This window comes from Ovis canadensis, chromosome 12 (assembly GCF_042477335.2).
Source record: "Ovis canadensis isolate MfBH-ARS-UI-01 breed Bighorn chromosome 12, ARS-UI_OviCan_v2, whole genome shotgun sequence".
Lineage (NCBI taxonomy): Eukaryota > Metazoa > Chordata > Mammalia > Artiodactyla > Bovidae > Ovis > Ovis canadensis.
This window is the reverse complement of record NC_091256.1, coordinates 72053933-72077989: the sequence shown is the minus strand read 5'-3', so window position 1 is coordinate 72077989 and position 24057 is coordinate 72053933. Positions and strand designations below refer to the sequence as shown.

Sequence of the window (24057 nt, the reverse complement as noted above, 5' to 3'; positions counted from 1 at the left end):
GGCTCCCCTGTCCCTGGGATTCTCCAGGCAAGAACACTGGAGTGGGTTGCCATTTCCTTCTCCAATGCATGAAAGTGAAAAGTGAAAGTGAAGTCGCTCAGTTGTGCTCGACTCTTAGCAACCCCGTGGATTGTAGCCCACCAGGTTCCTCTGTGCATGGGATTTTCCAGGCAGGAGTACTGGAGTGGGCTGCCACTGCCTTCTCCGTTTCTGTTGCTAACAGTGCACAAAAGATGACACACTTCACCATTAATATCATTAAAATTTAACAATTATCCTTTTTTTATCATAAATTTCTTGTAATCTGTTTTCTCATCAATAAAGTAAGCATAATAAAGATGTGAATAACTTATTATAATTTCTTTAAATCATGTTTGAAAAATTTTGAAACTATCTGAAAATGCAGGAAAGTACACAATAAACATCTAATTTCCAAATTAACACCTGTTAATATTCTGTCATATTTCCTCTTAGTCTTAAATTTTATAAAGAACTAAAACATTACAGATAACACCAGTTTGCAAACCCCCACCTCACTCCCTAAAGGTAACCACTAACATGGTATATACACTTCCATGGTATACAGCTTTTTAAAATTCTTCTACAAATATTTGTAGTTACCTGCAAAAATAAATATACTGTTTGGTTTGTATAATGTTTTACAATATTTTATAAATAATATCATACATACATATTTTCAATCTTGCTTTATTTACTAAATGTTGCTTTTATATGTCTCCATGTTGATTTGTCCCTAAATTCTGCATAAAATTACATTGGAGTATATATATTTCATGGATCTGTTACCCCTATGGTTCGATGAGGTTGCTGTCTACTATTACAAATAATACTAAAATCAACAGCCTTTCACTTTTTTGTCTCCTTGGGTGCATGTATAAAATTCCTCTCAAGCACAGTTCTCAAAGTACAGTCCATGGTTGATAGGGGTTCCTGAGATCCTTTCTGGAGACTCTCAAACTATCTTCATAATACTAAGACATTATTTGTCTTTTCACTTTCATGTGTATACAATGGCATTGTGTACATTTTTAAGAAAATAATTCTATTTTCTAAAACAAACAAAATTAGTGAAAAGAGTAGTATTTAGATGTTTGCAAATCTTTATTGTCTGGCTTGATTTTTTTGTTCTGACTTGAGTATTGGGGTTAAAAAATTTTTTTTAGGTAGAAGTAGAGAAGAGACAAGAAAGCCTTCTTCAGCGATCAATCCAAAGAAAGAGAGGAAAACAACAGAATGGGAAATACTAGAGATCTCTTCAAGAAAATTAGAGATACCAAGGGAACATTTCATGCAAAGATGGGCTCGATAAAGGACAGAAATGGTATGGACCTAGCAGTCAAGAAAATTAGAGATACCAAGGGAACATTTCATGCAAAGATGGGCTCGATAAAGGACAGAAATGGTATGGACCTAACAGAAGCAGAAGATATTAAGAAGAGGTGGCAAGAATACACAGAAGAACTGTACAAAAAAGATCTTCACGACCCGGATAATCACGATGGTGGGATCACTCACCTAGAGCCACACATCCTGGAATGTGAAGTCAAGTGGGCCTTAGAAAGCATCACTATGAACAAAGCTAGTGGAGGTGATGGAATTCCAGTTGAGCTGTTTCAAATCCTGAAAGATGATGCTGTGAAAGTGCTGCACTCAATAAGCCAGCAAATTTGAAAAACTTACCAGTGGCCACAGGACTGGAAAAGGTCAGTTTTCATTCCAATCCCAAAGAATGCTCACACTACCGCACAATTGCACTCATCTCATATGCTAGTAAAGTAATGCTCAAAATTCTCTAAGCCAGGCTTCAACACACGCTATTAAAGTAATGCTCAAAATTCTCCAAGCCAGGCTTCAACAATACGTGAACCATGAACTTCCTGATGTTCAAGCTGGTTTTAGAAAAGGCAGAGGAACCAGAGATCAAATTGCAACATCCACTGGATCATGGAAAAAGCAAGAGAGTTCCAGAAAAACATCTCTTTCTGCTTTACTGACTATGCCAAAGCCTTTGACTGTGTGGATCACAATAAACTGTGATCACAATAAACTGAAAATTCTGAAAGAGATGGGAATACCAGACCACCTGACCTGCCTCTTGAGAAATCTGTATGCAGGTCAGGAAGCAACAGTTAGAACTGGACATGGAACAACACACTGGTTCCAAATAGGAAAAGGAGTGCGTCAAGGCTGTATATTGTCACCCTGCTTATTTAAGTTATATGCAGAGTACATCATGAGAAACGCTGGACTGGAAGAAACACAAGCTGGAATCAAGATTGCTGGGAGAAATACCAATAACCTCAGATATGCAGATGACACCACCCTTATGGCAGAAAGTGAAGAGGAACTAAAGAGCCTCTTGATGAAAGTGAAAGAGGAGAGTGAAAAAGTTGGCTTAAAGCTCAACATTCAGAAAATGAAGATCATGGCATCTGGTCCCATCACTTCATGGCAAATAGATGGGGAAACAGTGGAAACAGTGTCAGACTTTAGTTTTGGGGCTCCAAAATCACTGCAGATGGTGACTGCAACCATGAAATTAAAAGACGCTTACTCCTTGGAAGAAAAGTTATGACCAACCTAGATAGCATATTCAAAAGCAGAGACATTACTTTGCCGACTAAGATCTGTCTAGTCAAGGCTATGGTTTTTCCTGTGGTCATGTATGGATGTGAGAGTTGGACTGTGAAGAAGGCTGAGTGCCAAAGAACTGATGCTTTTGAACTGTGGTGTTGGAGAAGACTCTTGAGAGTCCCTTGGACTGCAAGGAGATCCAACCAGTCCATTCTAAAGGAGATCAGTCCTGGGTGTTCTTTGGAAGGAATGATGCTAAAGCTGAAACTCCAGTACTTTTGCCACCTCATGTGAAGAGCTGACTCATTGGAAAAGACTCTGATGCTGGGAGGGATTGGGGGCAGGAGGAGAAGGGGACAACAGAGGATGGCTGGATGGCATCACGGACTTGATGGACGTTAATCTGAGTGAACTCCGGGAGTTGGTGATGGACAGGGAGGCCTGGTGTGCTGCAATTCATGGGGTCGCAAAGAGTTGTACACAACTGAGCAACCGAACTGAACTGAACTGATGGTTGATTTATAATATTGTATTAGTCTCAGTGTACAGCAAGTGATTCAGTAACACATATTTTCTTCAGATTATTTTCCATTATAGATTATCATAAGATATTGAATATAGCTCCCTATGCCATATAGTAATTCCATGTTGCTTATCTATTTTATGCATAGTAGTTTGTATCTGTTAATCCCATATTCCTAATTTATCCTATCCCATCCTCCACCATGGCTTGATTAAAAAAAAAACAAACCATGCACTGATTATTTGGAAAATGTCTAGTTCACTCAGTTATGAAGATCTTCCAAATGTTCACATATTTCATTATACAATACCAAGAAAATCACAATTATTATCAGTATGATCTTATAAGAAAAATTCTTTAGTTTTAGGTGGTAGATAGAAGTTTTTACCACTGGCAACAAATACTGTCAATTGTCTTCTTTGAAGTTCAAGCACACTTTGTTCATTTTTGAGAAAATGACTGTCAAATACCCTATTCTGAATAAACATAGTTTGTCTCTGGATAACTCTTTCAGGTAAGAACAGTATTCCACAAAAAAATGTGGCTAGCTCAGCCTGCAGCTGAAACAACTGTACAAATGCTTTCCCATGAGTTAATCACCTTCCCGAAATATCCAGGATACATGCATTGTAGGCTTCCCATTCCTGTCACGCAGAATATGAAAACAAGTATTCAAATGCCAACATAATAAAAATAATTTTACTAGACTTAATCAAGACATTCTTTAGTGAAATTAGCTTTTTTTTGCTGCAAGTGTACGGAAGATGAAAGACTACTAGTAGTTTGGTGCCACTGCCTTGATTTGTGCTAAATAAGGCCTCAGCAGTTTTACCCACCATTGCTGTTGCACCATTTAGTGCAAATATCAATACATAAAAACGGCAAATTCACATCTCACTGTCCTCATGAAAATAGTTTTGATCTCCTTGTCCCATGAAAAAGGTCTAAGGGATTCCCAGAGCTCCACAAACCACCTACTAGCTTAGGCCCAAGTTTCTAAATCAATTAATGTATAATTTCACCCAATCCAAGACTAGCAGAAAGAAAATATTTTTTTAATGGGTTTTAACCCACTCCAGTGTTCTTGCCTGGCGAATCCCAAGGACGGCAGAGCCTGGTGGGCTGCCGTCTATGGGGTCGCACAGAGTCGGACACGACTGAAGCAACTTAGCAGCAGCAGAATTTATTAAATATTTACCAGGCAATGTGAAACACATTTTATATATGTTACCTCATTTAATCCTCACAACCACCGTATGAAGTATAATCTCACTTCAACAAGACGAGGAGACTAAGTCTCAGAGAGTTACTTAAACTTGACCATGATTACACATTTGCAGCTGGCAAAGCTGGAATTCAAGTAATAACAACTAACATTTACTGAGCATTTACCTTTGTGCCAAGGTCGGTTCTAAATTTATTATATATATTACTCATTTATTCCTCTCAACAACAAAGTATGTTATTACTATTATGAACAGTTTACAGAAAATGAAACTGAGGCACAGATAAGTAACTTTTCAAGATTATAAAACTAATAACTGGTAGATCTGGGATTTTAATCTAGGCAATCTGAATTTAGGGCTTCCCTGAAGGCTTAGTGGTAAAGAATCTGTCTGTCAATATGGGTCAATCCCTGGGTCGGGAAGATCCCCTGGAGAAGGAAACGGCAATCCATTCCAATATTTTTACCTGGGAAATCCAGTGGACAGAGGAGTCTGGTGCGCTCCAGTCCAGGGGCCCGCAAAGAGTTGGACACGACTCAGTGACTAAACAACAACAGACAATCTGAATCTAGAGCCTGAATTCTTAACCATGACACTACACTGCCTCTCCAGGATTCAAATCCCAGGTCTTGCTAGGTCCACTAAGCCTAAATATTTGTCAATTTGTAATTCATGTAACTTAAAAGTCTATTTAGGGAAACAATGACTAAAAAGTTAAGCCAACTAGACTCACAAATATTATAATTTTTAAAATACACATACCAAAACACAATTGTACAATATTTTACACAGCAAATGAAAGCAGAAGGTTTGACTTAATACGGTATTCTGTTAGCAGTGAAGTACAATCCTAATTTAGAAGAAATAAAACGGGCAATCAAGCAACTCTTGCAATTATAGCAGTACGCATAAAGAGTGGTTAATATCAACTAAATCTCCTTCAATGAGGTAATAAGAAAAAAAGATTAGGCAAAATAATAGATTTCACAATCTAAATTGTCCCCTTTGTTTTTCCTAACATACCTTTTCTTGCTGCAACCTTAAGAGCAAACCACGCTGTTTCTTCCGGAGTGGGGGCATTTTATCATCTTCACCTTTATCTCGTAGATGTCTGCAATCATTCCCATTGAGACAAAATTAGTTTAAATTCCTATTCTAATATCAAGAATTCTCAACCCCTTAAAGTTTTTAAACCATTTAACATTTTCAAATGTAGAAAACAGCTGCTTCATCCAGCAATTCCTATCCCAACCAATATTTTATTGGATATTTGATATAAGCAAATCTTAGACTATGTCCTTTAAAGACAGAATAGCTTTGAGAATCTATAACACAATAAAGTAATTAAGCATAAAATAACAATGTAAGAGTCAGTTAAGTGATGAGAGAAATGCAAAGAGAATTTATGAGTAGGAGGTCTTGAAAGCAACATGATTCAACAATGACTGCTATACTTCTAGCCTGAGAAACAGGGTTGATCAAATTAAATGAGGAAACAAAAACATCTTTAAAAACAAAGCATTTCATGAAAGGAGAAACTGAACAGTCGAAATTACGTTCATTGAAAGAACTTACTTTTTCTGATGCTCTAACCAGGCTAGTTCAGCTTTAGTTTTCTCCTTCAAGGCCTTTTCACGGAGACGCAGGAGTGAAGACTGGTGAGCTGCTCTCATTTCCTCTTCTTTCATATACTGTCGAACCATCTCCATAGTAAATTTAGAAAAGCTGTCTTGTCCTCCTGAGAATGGCATGCTTAGCTCCTGAGTCAGAGAGTTTAAGTCATCTTGATCACTGTCTATAGCTTTTGGAACTTAATTAACTTCATTAAAAGAGGTATGCACTTATAAAAATATGTATATAGAAAGGCTGCCAACCATGTTAAAGAACATTCTTCAAAAAAAAAGGCACATGAGAGAGAAAGTAACACTCAACTGCTAATTTATTCACCCAATAAAATTTTAACAAATAACTAGAGTAAGTCAGGCACTGTCCAAGGGGATGTAAAGATGGTAAGAATTTGTCCCTGTTATCCAAAAGGCTTAAAATTTAATAAGAAGTATTATATAAATGCAATTTTTTAAATGGAATAAAGTGTTATAAGACTGAAGTGAATGAAAAAGCTCAAGACTTAACTTTGGCTCACATCCTCAAAGGTCTTATGTATTATTTCAAGGAATATGTTTGCAAGCTACTTTATAAGGAAAGAAAAGCTAAATTCTATACTCCCCCCTCTGCCAAAACAAACCCCAAAATTGGTACCTTAGGAAAAATATTCTGGTAGCTGACAACTGAGTTCAAATACAAAATGATACTTCATACCTTTGAGAGAGCATATCCACAGCTATATATGAAGTATCTCCATGAATAAACTGAAACACACCTTGGCAGAGGACAATGTAGTCTTTTCTGGAGAAGTTTCTTCATCAGAGTCATCATGATGGCCTCTTTTCTTTTCCATGTTAAATCTGCGATGACTCTCAGAAGGTAGTAAAGATCGAAATGATTTTTCTTCTATTTCATCTTCTGTCATGGATTCATCAAATTTCAGGGAATATTCTGTTGCAACAGAAGTTGAATCTAAAAGAATATGGAGCAAGTGGACATTATCATTACAAAAGTTTTAGTAGATATTCAATTAGTAGACCCTGTTGCATCTTTACAGGACCATCCAACAAATTAAAGAACTGAACACTAGTTACTAATAGGCATGGAATAATAAGCAAAATTCACTCACTTTACAAACAAGAAACAGAAAAAAACCTAAAATACCTAAAAATACTAGTACAAGAAATATGGCAAATGTGTAATGTACTTCATATATAAAGAGCTCTTATAAATCAATGAGAAAACCAGTGGATGGGGTCACAGAGTTGGACACAACTGAGAAACTGAACAATAAATACCCCTACAGAAAAATGAAAAATTGCCATGATATGATGCTTCACAAAGGAAATATTACTGGCCAAAATTAAGTTTTTTAAAAAAGATTAACATGACTAGAAGTCAAAGAAATGCAAATGAAAAAATTTTTAGAAATTCCTCAATCCCATGCTTAATTAAAAACATAACAGCTCTTTTAGGTTGGTTCCTGTGCACCTTTGACATTCCCCCTGCCCTTCAATCCTTTCTTTCACTTCATATTTCCCCTGTATAGTTCTAGAGTCAGTCATTTCTCCAAAGAGCTCTGGTTTCTTTTATTGGAGAATATTTAGAAACCATAATCTTGGCATGGTTGTCCTTAAAACTACTAGCACATTGTTGCTTGTCCACTCTCTCTCAGTAGACAGAGCTGCTCTTTTCACTCTCAGTGGAGAGAATCAAGTAATATTAATAACTGCAGGTATACTAACCCATTTACACACACATACACACACACTCCTGTATACACACACACACACACACATTCCTGTATCCATCCACCCATCCAAACATGATCCATACTGATGTTTCTGACTCTAATCCTGTATCACAGAATTCATTCTAGTCTTCCTTTCTTGTATGTCTACAGTTTCTGTCTCCAACACTGAGAAATCTATTTCCACAATTTAACATCCATTTACTTATCTGTTCAACCCCAACAAATATGAAAACAACTGTAAACTGTCCATCTGTGAAAAACAAATTTACCAACTAGAATACAGTTTTTATACTATTCCTTTTGTATTTAAGCTTACAATTCCTACTGGAAAATACCATTTTCCAAACTTATCTGGGCCAGCTCCTTTTCCCTCCACTCCCACCCCTTCAGTGTGGTTACGCTATTCATTTGTACTGCAGTTAGGTTGATTTGTCACAGACTGCATTCCATCCTGGGACCCCCCCATTCCAACATCCGGGTTGGTGTGTGTGTATGTGTGTCTTTAGTTTGCATACGTTAAAGCTTACTCTTTGTAATGTACAGTTTTAGGGTTTTGACAAATGCACATAGACAGTACATGCTGAACACACAATACCTTATTACGTAACAGCTGTTTCACACTAAAAGCTCTTCTGTGCATCTCTCTGTAGTCTATCACTTTGTCTTCCACTTGATACCTGGGAAATAGTCATCTGTTTTCCACCCCTATAGTTTGGCCTTTTCCAGAATGTCATATAAATGGAATCATACAGTATATATGATTTGGGGGCTTGCTAACTGCACTCAGTAAAATTCACTTAAAATAGATTCGTGTTGGTCCATGAATCAAATCATTCCTTGTTGAACAGTATTCTACTTCACAGATTTAGCAGTTTGTTTATCCATTCCCCTCATGAGACATATTGATTACTTCCAGTTTTTTAGAAATTGTGAATAACGATGCCATGAGCGTTAAACATATAGACTTGTGTGTGGACTTAAGCTTTCAGATCACTAGGTAAATACCTAGGCAATGACTGCTGGGTCATTATAAAATACTGTGAATATGTCATCCAGAGGCACCATGCCATTTTACATTCTCATCAGTGATGAATTCAAGTTCCTGGTGCCCAGGATCCTTGCCACCACTTTGTTGTTATTTTGGATTTCAGTCATTCCGATAGGCAAGTTACACCATCTCACTGAGATTTTAATTTTCATTTGTATGTTTTCTTCAATGAAGTATCTGTTTAAATCTCTGCATATTTTTTAACTGGGTTGCTGATTTTCCTATTGAGTTTTAAGAGTCTTTTATGTACTCTGGAGATAAGTCTATTATCCAATATGTGTTTTTGTACAAATATTTTTTAACAGTCTGTGATTTTTCATTATCTTAATAATCTCTCTCACAGAGCAGAGTTTTAAAAATTTTAATAAAGTACATCTTGTCAATTTCTTCCTTCATGGATTGTACTTTTGGTGTTATATTTAAGAAATCATTGCCAAACCAAAGTGACTTAGATTTTTTCTTGTTTTCTTCCTCATATTAGTTTTCCAAAGTTTTAATTTCTTTGGATCTTGGCTGCCCCATCAATTCTAGCCACCTTAATCTTCTATAGGCATGTCCACTGTTGGATAGCTCTAATGTCTCATCCCACAGAATCCCAGAAGTCTGAAAGCTTTCCTTTTTCATCCTGTCTCTTGCCCTTTAATCCAAAACGGTTGTATCTCTGCTCATATAATCCCATCTGTACTCCTGGCTTCAGCTGAACATGCTGAGGTGGCTGATTAAATCCACGGGCAATTTCTTTATGAAGTAACTGTCTACTCGTGCCCTTTGTGTTCTCTCCGGAACTCGCTTTCTCCTTTTTACACAACATGCACAGGCTGAGAATTTTCCAAATCTTCAAATTCTGGTTCCTTTTTGCTTAATAATTCCTTCAATTTATTTCTTATTTCACATTTTACTATAAGCAGTAAGAAAAAACTAGGCCAGGCCTTCAATGTTTTGTTTAGAAATCTCCTCAGCTAAATATCCAGGGTCATCACTTTTAATTTCCACTTTCCACAAAACATGGTCCACTGGAGAAGGGAATGGCAAACCACTTCAGCATTCTTGCCTTGAGAACCCCATGAACCGTATGAACAGGCAAATATGTATGACACTGAAAGATGAACTCCTCAGGTCAGTAGGTGCCCAATATGCTACTGGAGAAGAGTGGAGAAATAACTCCAGAAAGAGTGAAGGAATGGAGCCAGAGCAACACCACCACCCAGTTGTGGATGTGACTAGTGATGAAAGTAAAGTCCGATGCTGTAAAGAGCAATACTGCATAGGAACCTGGAATGTTAGGTCCATGAATCAGGACAAATTGGAAGTGGTCAAACAGGAGATGGCAAGAGTGAAACATTGACATTTTAGGAATCACTGAAATAAAATGAACTGGAATGGGTGAATTTAACTCAGATGACCATTGTATCTACTACTGTGGGCAAGAATCCCTTAGAAGAAATGAAGTAGCTATCATGGTCAACAAGAGAGTCCAAAATGCAGTACTTGGATGCAGTCTCAAGAATGACAGAATGATGTCTGCTCATTTCCAAGGCAAACCATCCAATACAACAGTAATCCAAGTTTATGCCCCAACCAGTAATGCTGAAGAAGCTGAAGCTGAATGGTTCTATGAAGACCTACAAGACCTTCTAGAACTAACACCCAAAAAAGATGTCATCTTCATTATAGGGGACTGGAATGCAAAAGTAGGAAGTCAAGAGCTACCTGGAGTAACAGGCAAATTTCGCCTTGGAGTACAAAACGAGGCAGGTCAAAGGCTAACAAAGTTTTGCCAAGAGAAAGCACTGGTCATAGCAAACACCCTCTTCCAACAGCACAAGACAAAACTCTACACATGAACATCACCAGATGGTCAATACAGAAAACTGATTATATTCTTCACAGGCAAAGATGGAGGAGCTCTATACAGTCAGAAAAAACAAGACCATGAGCTGACTGTGGCTCAGATCATGAACTCCTTATTGCCAAATTCAAACTTAAATTGAAGAAAGTAGGTAAAACCAATAGACCATTCAGGTATGACCTAATTCAAATCCATTATGATTCTATAGTGGAAGTGACAAATGGATTCAAGGGATTAGATCTGATAGAGTATCTGAAGAGCTATGGACAGAGGTTTGTGACACTGTACAGGAGACAGGGATCAAGACCATCCAAAGAAGAAGAAATGCAAAAAGGCAAATGGTTGTCAGATGAGGCCTTACAAATAGCTAAGAAAAGAAGAGAAGCTAAAGACAAAGGAGAAAAGGAAAGATATACCCATCTGAATGCACAGTTCCAAACAACAGCAAGGAGAGATAAGAAAGCCTTGCTCAGCTATCAGTGCAAAGAAATTGAGGAAAACAACAAAAAGAAGACTAGAGATCTCTTCAAGAAAATGAGAGATTCCACGGGAACATTTCATGCAAAGATGGGCATAATAAAGGGCAGAGATGGTATGGACCTAACAGAAGCAGAAAATACTAAGAAGAGGTGGCAAGAATACACAATAGAACTATACAAAAAAGATCTTCATGACTCAGATAACCATGATGGTGTGATCATTCACCTACAGTCAGACAACCTGGAATGTGAAGTCAAGTGGGCCTTAGGGAGCATCACTATGAACAAAGCTAGTGGAGGTGATGGAGCTATTTCAAAGCCTAAAAGATGATGCTGTGAAAGTGCTGCACTCAATATACCAGCAAATCTGGAAAACTCAGCAGTGGCCACAGGACTGGAAAAGGTCAATTTTCATTCCAATCCCAAAGTAAGCCAATGCCAAACAATGTTCAAACTACCACAGAATTGTACTCATCTCACACACCAGCAAAGTCATGCTCAAAATTCTCCAAGCCAGGCTTCAACAGTACGTGAACCATGAACTTCCAGGTGTTCATGCTGGATTTAGAAAAGGCAGAGGAACCAGAGATCAAATTGCCAACATCCGCTGGATCATCAAAAAACCAACAGAGTTTCAGAAAAACATCTGCTTTACTGACTATGCCAAAGCCTTCAACTGTGTGGATCACAACAAACTGTGGAAAATCCTTAAAGAGATGGGAATACCAGACCACCTGACCTGCCTCTTGAGAAATCTGTATAGAGGTCAGGAAGCAACAGTTAGAACTGGACATGGAACAACAGACTGGTTCCAATTCAGGAAAGGAGTACGTCAAGGCTATATATTGTCACCCTGCTTATTTAACTTCTATGCAGAGTACATCATGAGAAATGCTGGACTGGAAGAAGCACAAGCTGGAATCAAGATTGCTGGGAGAAATATCAATAACCTCAGATATGCAGATGACACCACCCTTATGGCAGAAAGTGAAGAGGAACTAAAAAGCCTCTTGATGAAAGTGAAAGAGGAGAGGGAAAAAGTTGGCTTAAAGCTCAACATACAGAAAACGAAGACCATGGCATCTGGTCCCATCACTTCATAGCAAATAGATGGGGAAACAGTGGAAACAGTGTCAGACTTTATTTTTCTGGGCTCCAAAATCACTGCAGATGGTGACTGCAGCCATGAAATTAAAAGACACTTACTCCTTGGAAGAAAAGCTGTGAAAAACCTAGGAAGCATACTGAAAAGCAGAGACATTACTTTACCAACAAAGGTCTGTCTAGTCAATGTTATGGTTCTTTGGGTAGTCATTTATGGATGTGAGAGCTGGACAAAAAGAAAGCTGAGCACCGAAGAATTGCTGCTTTTAAACTATGGTGTTGGAGAAAACTCTTGAGAGTCCCTTGGACTGTAAGGAGATCAAACCTGTCAATCCTAAAGAAAATCATCCCTGAATATTCACTGGAAGGACAGATGCTGAAGCTGAAACTCCAATACTTTGGCCACCTGATGCAAAGAACTGACTCACGGGAAAAAACCCTGATGCTGGGAAATATTGAAGGCAGGAAGAGAAGGGGAAACAAAGGATGAAATGGTTGGATGGCATCACTGACTAGATGGACCTGAGTTTGAGTAGGCTCCGGGACTTGGTGACGGACAGGGAGGCCTGGCGTGCTACAGTCCATGGGGTCGCAAAGAGTCGGACACAACTGAGTGACTGAACTGAACTGAACTGAACTTCCACAAACACTTGAACAAATTCAATTAACTTCTTTGCCACGTTATACCAAAGACTGTCTTTCTTCCAATAACACATTCCTTGTTGTTGTTTAATCACTAAGTGGTGTCCAACTCTTTTGCGACCCCATGGACTGTAGCCTGCCAGGATCCTCTGTCCATGGGATTTCACAGGCAAGAATACTGGTATGGGTTCCCATTTCCTTCTCCAAGGGATCTTCCTGACCCAGGAATTGAACCCACGCCACCAACACTGGCAGGTGGGTTCTTTACCAGTAAGTCATCAGGGAAGCCCAAGATGTTCCTTATTTCCACCTTTATCAGACTCCATCAGAATCACCTTTAATATATATACATTCCTACCAATAATATCCTGCAGGGCAATGTAAGCTTTTTTTTTGCATGAACCTCAAAACTGTTCTATCCTTTACTCATTATCCAGTTTCAAAGCCACTTTCACACTTATCAAGTATAGCAGCACCTCACTTCTAGGTACCAACATCTGTATTAATCAGCTAGGGCTGCCATAACTATAGACTACTATACCCCTATATTAGGGCTTCCCAGTGGTAAAGAACCCACCCGCCAATGCAGGAGACATGCAAGAGACACTGGTTTTGATCCCTGGGTTGGGAAGATCCCCTGGAGGAGGAAATGGCAACTCATTTCAGTATTCTTGCCTGGAGAATCCCATGGACAGAGAAGCCCCTCAGGGTATGGTCCACAGGGATGCAAAGAGTCAGACACAACTGAAGTGACTTAGCCTGCACCCCTATTTTATACTCACTATAAAATTTACAAAAATATATATTTAAAGGATGAATAAATTTAAATGTTTTCTTCTTACTTTCCAAAGACTGTCTTGCCCATCCTGCTTTGAACAGAGTTTTAGACTATCAATCAAAAACACTGCTTAAGGAAGTTATTTAAGAGTATATCTAAAAATGGAGGCTGTTAATCTGTTGACTTAATGTATTAAAGGTGCCACTTGTTGCCAAATTTTATTTTCTTTGCTGTATTATTTACTATTCATGATTTGACAGGTGTACATGCTTAGTTTATGATCCAGGAGGAGTTAAGTAATGAATTTATTCTAATTAATATATCTGATGGCATCATCATTTATAAGAAATTGTATCCTTACTATATTGTTTAAAATTTAAAGGTCTAATAATGTATTTTCCTTCTTATGGCCATGTTACATACCTACAATAGGAGAAAAGTAATTTTTTCCAGCATTGAATATATATTTTCCATTCACATGCACATTCTCCTAGATTTAGTTTTGCCTGCCTTTAGGATCATGACACACAATCATGTAAAATATTAGCAAGGTTACTGGCATGGTGCATTTGAAACAGTTTTACCTGAACACATTTAATATCAAACATGAAACCTGTCTGTAATATCACCATGTTCTAACTATATTAATTAGCTCAGTCACAAATATCTCAAAGGGTTCTAGAAGCCTCCCCACATAAGTAATGACACATATATGTGCAAACAAAGTTACCTTTTTCATCAGGAAGAGATGGTACACTATCACTTCGAAAAGAATCATCAGCAGCGGTCTGAACCTGTTCATCAATAGAACTCTCCATCTTTTCACCATGATGTTTCTTCTCATTTTCCTTAGAAGATGGAACTGAAGGACTTTCTTGACGGCTGCTACCACTACTACTCCTGTGTAGGCATATTATGGAAACAAATGAGAAAAAAAATTAAGGCAACAAAATATGGATATAATTTCAAAGTAACTTATTTGACCAAGGAAATGTGCCTTATGATCAAGATTTGAAACAATGAAAGATATAAAACATAAAAATGCCACTTAGACATAAGTCTCAGGAGAAACTATTTTAGAAAAGATGAGTAGCAGAAAAGAAGGTTTCACTTTTAAATAGTAATGATGGGGAATCACTATTCTCAGGCTCTCATTCCCTTTTTGCCTTTCATTTTAAAATCAATCAATCTACTGGGAAAGGGGGCTTCTACTTGCTGTTTTCACTTCCTTACTTTTCATCAACCTCATAATTTATTGAAGCCTGCCTCATTTCCCACCTGTTCTACTGGAACTGTTCTTGTAAACTCTACCTAAATTCTAACTGTCACATCCAATAGATAATTTCTTTTTCTACATCAGGTGATATGAATCTCTTATCTCCTTCCTTTAAAAGCTTGCTAAGCAAATGTAGTAAAATGTTAACACACTAGAGTAATCTGGAGGAAAGATAATTGGGAAACTTGTATTATTCTTGCAATGCTTTTGTAAGCTTGAATTATAACAAAATTAAATGATAAAAGGGCTCTCCTTTCTTATATTCCCTGACTCTACTCCCACCTGCTTCTCTCCCTACCTCCCAAGCAAGTTTCCTGTATTTCTTTCACTTCCTTTTAATTTTTCTATCTTTTCTTAAAATGATTGTGCTTCTTAGGGTTTTGGTTTCTTTCTCCCTTATGCTATATACTCTCCTTAGACAATCTTATGCATATCTATAATTTCTACTGCTATCATCTGGAGTAAGCCTCAAGTCTGTATCATTAGCTCTGCCCTTCTCCTTACTTTAAGCCTCAGGTTTCCAAATGCTTAGTGAACTTGTTTTAAAGTTTAGTATTTTCCTTCCTCTCTCTTTGCTTTCCTTAATTTATCTATTCACTAAATATAAATACGTAGCCAACCATGAGCCAAGTTTTAAGGTCCCCTGAATAAGCTATTTCCCTCTTGTGACACGCCCTACCTTTCCTCTGTGCTTAATGAATTCAAGACTCAGCTGAAGTAGCATTTCTGCAAACTGTTTGCAGACCCCTTCTCTACTCTCAAGGAGGGTTTGGTCATTTCTTTTTCTGTGTTCATACTGTGTGTGCAGATTTCTATGCTGGTACTCATCAGAATATTACATAATTATTTGTCTGACTTAATAAATGTTTTTAAAAGGATAAATTGTATAATAAAGCTATAAGGTAAAAGAATGCAAGAGACCACAAGCGCTTTGGAATCAGTAGGGTATGTGGTTAATCTCAATTCTTCTACTTAGCAGTTATGTGCCAATCATTCACTCAATAAACATGTAGTAGACTGCCTACCTATGTACTTGGCATATTGCTAAGCTCTAGGGATACAGGAATGACACAGTCTTCATTAGCCTATCAAGAAGTGTTAGTAAGGATATGAGAAATCTTTATATTCCTGGTGAAAATGTAAAATGGAACAGCTATTTTGGAAAACAGTTTGGCATATCATCAAGATGTTAAACAGAGTTACAATTCCTAAGTATATACCCAAAAGAAATGAAATATATCCACACAAGAATTTGTACATGAATGAATCAGTACACAGTGGCACCATTCACAAGGGCAAAAAAAAAAGAAAAAAATCCTAAAGTCCATCAACTGATGGATAAATGTGGGACATCCATGCAACAGATTATCTGGCTATATAAAGGAAAAAAGTACTGATACATGATAGATGAACTCTGAAAACAATATGCTAAGTCAAAGAAGCCAGTTCCAAAGAGCCACCTACTGAATGGCCCTATTCATATGAAATATCCAAAATAGACAAAAATCCATAGAAAACAAAGAGTAGATGCGTTGTTGCCAGAAGCTGGGAAAGAAGGGACATACGAGCTGACTGCTAATGGGTATACGGTTTCATTGCAGGGGTGATGAAAATGAAGTCCTCAAAGAGCTCTAAGTTTAGTCTGCAAGTACTAAGTAAAGGAGTAAGAATATAGAAGCTGGTAATGGCTGTAACAGTTACACTTGGATTGCTGTGGGTGAACACAGAAGGGATCTCTAAAGCAGATGGGCTAATACTGATTCTTAAAAGGGAAGTAAAACTACAGTAAATAGAATGGAGTACGGAGGGTCTAGAAAGAAGGGACAGCATATAATGGCATAGGAGACAAAGAGAGCAAGGCTCTTAGAGAAATGAAGTAGTTAGAACTAGTAAAATATGGTAAGAGGGGAAATGCCAAGTGACAGAGCTGGAGATGGACTAAAGGCTTAATAACAAAGGGACTTCCACGCTATACTAAGCGGCTCTGAGGAAACACTAATGTTTCAAAGAGATAAATAACCAATTGGCTGCAAATTTTCAAACAATCACTCTGGTTTCCATGTGGTTAATGAATAGAGTAGGGAAAGGTTAAAGGACAGGGAAACCTATTAGGAGACCACTGCAGGAACTCAGGTGATGGCCTAAATTAAGTGTCAGTGAAGGTTAAATGAAAGTCACATAGTTCCAGACACAGAGTAAGTACTTAATAACTGTTGGTACTTATCCCCCATTAATTTTCATATTTTTCAGTCTCATGACTTAATATTTTAAATTGAGGTTTTAGTATACTTTGATAACATAGGTATCCTATCTCTAGGAATGATGGAAAGTAGCCTCTAAAACTTTTTAATCCAAGGACAGATCCATAACTGAAAATTATAGATGTTACCAAGTATCAAGTATCAATGACAAAGTATTCAATCTTCTTTCATAATGATAAAAATTATACATACAGTAATGTCAAAAAATATGGATATCAGCAAAGCAGCGTACTCTCGTCAGATACATCATGGTTCAATTTTTTGATGTGCTACTAGCTATGTGATTGTAGGTAAGTTTCTTAACATCTCCATGATCCTTAGTTCCCTTACCTATAAAATAACTATAATATCTGTCTTGGAAGGTTGTTGTGAAGATTAAATGCAGGAAAAACAATTCTTGCAGTACTTGTACAGTAGATTGTCAAGGAATGGTAGCTATACTATTACATGGAACAACTATTTCATAAACGGGCTAAAAATCAGGGAAGCCAAAACAGAAGGGAAAACACTATTTCATTTAAAGAAATAAGACAAAGGAATTTTAAAAAAGCAATGTCTAAGTCATTTGTCAGACTTTACTAAATCAAACTCTCTTCACCTTCTATCACGATTCTTGTGTCTTGAAGACTCAGAATAACTATCATATGAAGGGGAAAATTTCTGATGCTTAGAGTCAAGGGTTCCTTCTTTACCCTGAGAAAGTGAGCCGGACTGACTTTTCCTACAAAGAAAAGAAAAACTGATTAAAACATTTAAAGTCTCGAATAAGAGAAAGATTTTAAATACTGTTTAATATTAATATGAGATAAAAGCTTGAATAGAAATTATGAAATACAGGTTACAAACTATTTGAGAAAGGTATTTGTTCATAGAAAAGTATATAACACATTAAAGAATATTTACTTATTATGCAAAATAAACACAAATCACCTCAAGTACAATGAATGTGAATAGACTAAAAATCTATGAACTAGAGACAGAGCTGATGTGAAAAATATATATACACAGACATGATGACATCACCCAGCACTGCCTAAAAAACTCTCTAGAGACTTTTCATTGCTCCTAGAATAAACTCAAAATCCAGAGGATCTGCCAAGTTCTCCCACGATCTGACTCCTGCATCACCTCTTACCTTTCTCCTTTTGCCCTCTGCCTCCAGTCTCTTTGGTGTTCTTTCACTTTCTTTTCCACCTCTGCATGCACTGACCTGCCTATTCCTTACCTCCTTTTTATCACTGATTCCTTTTCATCCACTAGATCTCACCATTAGCTTTACTTCCTCAGGAAAATCTTCTCTGACTTCCATGTTATTCAAACTCCTTTGCTGTATATCTCAAAAACAAATATTCCTTTCTTTCATAATACTTATCTTAATTTGTGCTTACTCACCTAAAGGAACATTTGATTAATGTCTCTCTTCCCCACTAGACTATATGTCCATAACTATATCTTCAGTACCCACAACAGAGCTTGGGACATAACAGATATTCATTACATATTTGCTGAATGACTGAATATTAACCTATCTGTTTCAGCTCTTGTCCTTAGTTGTTTCACAAAGTCTGGAGCGTGCTGCCGCTGGTGATCATATAGTGCTGCTAGGGGAGCTCCTGAAGCAGTGATGGCATCTGAGATATGAGTTCGAGTCAACTCCGCCATCTAAATATGAACAGACAGAAGGTAAAGAAGATGCAAAAAGGTAATGTCGCAGAAAAAATGAGAGACAGTAGAGTGTCTTGGAAAGATCACTGTATTGAAAGCAAGCAAATTCTACCATAATAGGTAACATATTGTGGGCAAGTCATTTAGATTCTTGAAGTTTCACGTCTTTATAAAATAAACAGAGGTAGACCACAGGATTTCTAAGGTTTCACCTAACTATAACAATCTATGAATTATTAAGCAGAAAGTCTTCAAGTCTAAAATAGGCCACAGTAAACCAAAAAAAAAATTAAAAGCAGAAGATACTAAGAAAATGTGGCAAGAATACACAGAATAACTATACAAAAAAGATCTTAATGACCCAGATAACCACAATGGTGTGATCTCTCATCTAGAGCCAGACATCCTGAAGTCAAGTGGCCCTTAGGAAGCATCACTATGAACAAAGCTAGTGGAGGTGATGGAATTCCTGCTGAGCAATTTCAAATCCTAAAAGATGATGCTGTGAAAGTGCTGCACTCAATATACCGGCAAATCTGGAAAACTCAGCAGAGGCCACAGGACTGGAAAACGTCAGTTTTCATTCCAATCCCAAAGTAAGCCAATACCAAAGAATGTTCAAACTACCCAACAGCACTCATCTCACAAACTAGCAAAGTAATGCTCATAATTCTCTAAGCTAGGCTTCAAAAGTACATGAACTGAAAACTTCCAGATGTTCAAGCTGGAATTTGAAAAAGCAGAGGAACCAGAGATCAAATTGCCAACATCCACTGGATCATCAAAAACCGACAGAGTTTCAGAAAAACATCTATTTCTGCTTTATTGACTACACCAAAGCCAAACTGTGGAAAATCCTTAAAGAGATGGGGATACCAAACCACCTGACCTGCCCACTGAGAAATCGACATCCAGGTCATGAAGCAACAGTTAGAGCTGGACATGGAACAACAAACTGGTTCCAAATTGGGAAAGGAGTACATCAAGGCTGTATACTGTCACCCCACTTATTTAACTTATGTAAAATATATCATGCGAAATGCTGGGATGAATGAAGCACAAGCTGAAATCAAGACTGCCGGGGGAAATATCAATAACCTCAGATATGCAGATGGCACTATTATTATGGCAGAAAGTAAAGAGGAACTAAAGAGCCTCTTGATGAAAGTGAAAGAGGACAGTGAAAAAGTTGGCTTAAGACCCAACATTCAAGAAACTAAGATCATGGCATCTGGTCTCATCACTTCATGGCAAATAGATAGGGAAACAATGGAAACTGTGAGAGACTTTGTTTTGAGGGGCTCTGAAATCACTTCTGTTGGTGACTGCAGTTATGAAATTAAAAGACGCTTGCTCCCTGGATGGAAAGCTATGATAAATCTAGACAGCATATCAAAAAGCAGATACATTATTTTGCCGACAAAGGTCTGTCTAGTCTAAGCTATGGTTTTCTTAGCAATCACGTACAGATGTGAGAGTTGAACCACCAAGAAGGCTGAGTGTTGAAGTATTGATGCTTCCGAATGATGGTTTGGACAAGCCCCTTGACAGTCCCTTGGACTGCAAGGAGATCAAATCAGTCAATCTAAAGAAAATCAGTCCTGAATATTCACTGGAAGGACTGATGCTGAAGCTCCAATATTTTAGCCACCTGTTGGGAAGAACCAACTCATTAGAGAAGACCCTGATGGTAAATAGATGGGGAAACAGTGGTTGAATTTATTTTTCTGGGCTCTAAAATCACTGCAGATGGTGACTGCAGCCATGAAATTAAAAGACTTTTACTCCTTGGAAGGAAAATTATGACCAAGCTAGACAGTGTATTAAAAAGCAGAGACATTACTTTGTCAACAAAGTAATTTTTTTGCCATATATTATTCATTTGGTGTTAATTCCATCATTGCTTTGACAAACTGAAGTGTTTTAAAAATCTTTGTTAATTGTAACCTAAAATTTCTTGAGAGAAGAGACTCTATACTTATTTGCACAACCCCATGTACTCAGCATATAGCAGGTTCATGGCTTTTTAATAACAGAATCATTTCACAAACATTCCTAAATAGTAACTGCTAAAATTAACTGCAACTTTATAGTATAGATCATGATATCCTATACAGAGATAGCAGTAAAACTATTTCTGGCTTTATACTTGGTACAATTAAGGGGGAAAAAAAAAGACACCAATATCACTCTGGATAACAACGAAACATCTACATACAAAACAGATGTGGGGCTCCCTGGGACTGAGATTGGGGACTGACTGCAAAGTAGCATGAGGGAACTTTTAAGAATGCTGGATATTTCTTGATTATAGTGGTGTTTATAGGGATAGAAAGATATGATAAAGAAATATACCCAGGACTGCCCTGGGGCTCGGTGGTAAAGAATGTGCCTGCCAATGCAAGAGACACAGGTTCGATCCTTGGTCCAGGAAGATCCCACGTGCCATGGAGCAACTAAACCTGTGTGCCACAACTACGGAGCCTGTGTTCTCCAGCCCAGGAGTCACAACTACTGAATCCATGTGCCACAACTAGTGAGGCCTGTGCACCTGGAGCCTGTGCTCAGCAACAAGAGAAGCCACCGCAATGAAAAGCCCACACACCCAACTATAGAGTAGCTCCTGCCCACTGCAACTAGAGAGAAGCCCGCACAGGGTAACAAAGACCCAGCACAGTCATAAATAAATAAACAAGAAATACACATAGATGCCTATACCTACGTATTTGTCAAAAATCATAAAACTGTATACTTAAAAGGGATACATATTATTGTAAAAAAAAAAAATATATATATATATACACACATTATTGTAAATATATATTAGTATACATTATACAATCTTTTTAAAAAGATTACTCGGGGGAAAAAATATAGAGTTCTTTTGCATCTTTTGCCTCTGTATCATTCACCTAACAACAAATTACAATAAATGATGCCTCATTTCAATAGGGTATGGCCCTCACTGAAAGTTACTTATTAAAAGCATGCATTTACTAGATGTTAGAGACCCATTACTGCTAAAACCAAAGGTACTCAGGCTGACTAAAAAGACCTAAAGGAAAAGCGCTGTCAGTGGCTCTTACCTCGCAGATCTGGCGTGCTGCATTTGTCGTCAGGCGAGCAGTCTCTGTTTGCTGAGTGGCTATTTTACATGTTGCTTCCTGCAGGACTTCAGTCATATCCCGTTGTGACTTTACCACCTGCTGTAATGATTCCGCATGGACCTGTTAATAAAAGTGGGGGAAAGATAACTTACTTTATGTCTAATCTCATCCTATCCAAATTAGTTTTAACATGTAAATCAGTTTCATGGATCAACTGCCTTGTGTGTGTGCGGGGGAGAACAAGCTTTGACTACTATCTGGATTTCACGTCTCAAAATTTAGAGTTTAAAATCTGGAATCTTAAAATCACTGCTGTAGTTTAAGTCTTAACTCCACTGTTTACAAGTTGATGTGTCTGTAGACAAGTAACCACCATGTACTTCAGTTTCCATTTCTCTAAATTGAGGATAAATCTTGACCTGACTACTTAAATTTCACAAGGCGGCTATTAGAGTCAAATGGCATAAAATTAACTCATGGGATAATGTACTAAAACATAATTATTTACATCTTTCCTTTTTCCTCCTATAAAATTAAAAGAAATCTAAAGTGATTTCAAGGATAGAAATTTGCAAAAGAAGCTACCTGAGCTGCTTTGCTTCGGGTTTCTTCTAATTGTCTCTGACATTCCAGAGCCTCTTGTTCAGCCTTCAACTTCAAAAGGGCCAAGTCTCTTTCATGGCGTTGTTGCTGTGCCTTCAGAAAGAAATGATCAACTATTAATTCTAAGATACTAATTTAATACTATTTTAATGCAGAAATTATATTAAATGGAAAGCTGTTTTCCTAACACAAATCTTTTGAAGGAACCCATGAGAGCCTAAAGGAAAGAAAGTAAACAGCACAGACATCAACCATTTATTATTTATCTAAAGTATTTAGTGACCACTTAATGTGTGTCAAATAATATAATAGAAAAAAATTTCCAAGGCATACAGAACTAAGAACTGATATAAAAAAGCTGGTTTAAAACAAAAGCTACAGGCAGCTCTTTGGAGGACATTAAATCATCCTACATGTCAAAATAAAAATAATGCTTCATAAGTCACAATTTTATGACTCCCTTGATTTTGAAAGACCAGCTTCATTAAAACGTCACCCCCAAAGGTCTCCTTTTAAACACTTTCTTACAATTATTACACATGACGTTATCTATAAATTTATATATTATCATCTCTTCTAGAATGGTGCTAAATAATATAGGTTCTCTAAAGGTGGTAAGTTTATATATGAAGTCATACAATGCCCTGGCCATATGTGGAAACCCAGAGTTATAACAAATCCCTAAAACAGTACATAGTATCAGTGGTTTAGATTTCAAGGAAAAGATGGTAGCTGCAAAAGGGCCATTTCTCAATCCAGTGATTTCTAACAAAGCTGGAATTGGCTCCTCCACTGCCCACCCGTGAGCATTTGGAAGTGTCTGGAGAGCTTTTACTGTCACAATGAATGCATAGCACTGTTGTTATTTATTGGGAGGAGTGAAGGAAGGCTGAATAGTTCCACTCAAAAAAACTAACTAGATAATTTAAGATGAACTAGAAAATGGAATTGAAAAAATAAGATTTATCGTCAAAAAGACATAAATTTAAGAATAACTTTTAAAAAGTGTAACATCTCTACACTGAAAATTACAGTTGAGAAAAATATCTAAAAAACCTAAACAAACAGAGAAAGATATTATGTTCATGAACTATAAGATTCAATACTGTTAAGATGTGAATTCTTCCCAAACTGATCTGTAGATTCAATGTCATTCAAATCAAAATTACACCAGGCTTTTAAAAAATTTTGGTAGAAACTGACAAACTGACTCTAGAAGTTAGATAGAAAAAGAAAAGTTGAAATCATCTTGGGAAAGAACAAAACTGGAGTAACTACAGCCTGATTTTAAGACCCACTATGGGAGAGAGGGATAAATTTGGAGACTGGGATTACCATATACACACTACTATATATAAAATAGATAATTAAATAACTAATAAAGACCCACTGCATAGTGCAGGGAACTTGACTCAATAAACTGTAATGGCCTAAATGGGAAAAGAACCTAAAAAAGAGTGGATATATGCATATGTATAACTGATTCACTTTGCTATACACCTGAAACAGAACATTGTAAATCAGCTATATTCCAATAAAAATT

General features: G+C 37.2%; 1 protein-coding gene across 9 annotated transcripts in view; it reads right to left on the bottom strand.

The window, feature by feature from the left end:
* Nucleotides 1–24057, bottom strand: part of CEP350 (centrosomal protein 350) — a 156372-nt gene that overhangs the window by 53062 nt on the left and 79253 nt on the right. For all 9 annotated transcript variants that reach the window (XM_069546189.1, XM_069546196.1, XM_069546193.1 and 6 more), the window contains 8 exons: nt 22497–22607; nt 21891–22031; nt 18665–18801; nt 17738–17860; nt 14333–14502; nt 6725–6921; nt 5920–6104; nt 5368–5455 (listed from right to left, as the gene is read on the bottom strand). In XM_069546189.1, coding sequence (XP_069402290.1) covers nt 5368–5455; nt 5920–6104; nt 6725–6921; nt 14333–14502; nt 17738–17860; nt 18665–18801; nt 21891–22031; nt 22497–22607 — 1152 coding nt within the window. The remainder of the gene's footprint in view (nt 1–5367; nt 5456–5919; nt 6105–6724; nt 6922–14332; nt 14503–17737; nt 17861–18664; nt 18802–21890; nt 22032–22496; nt 22608–24057) is intronic.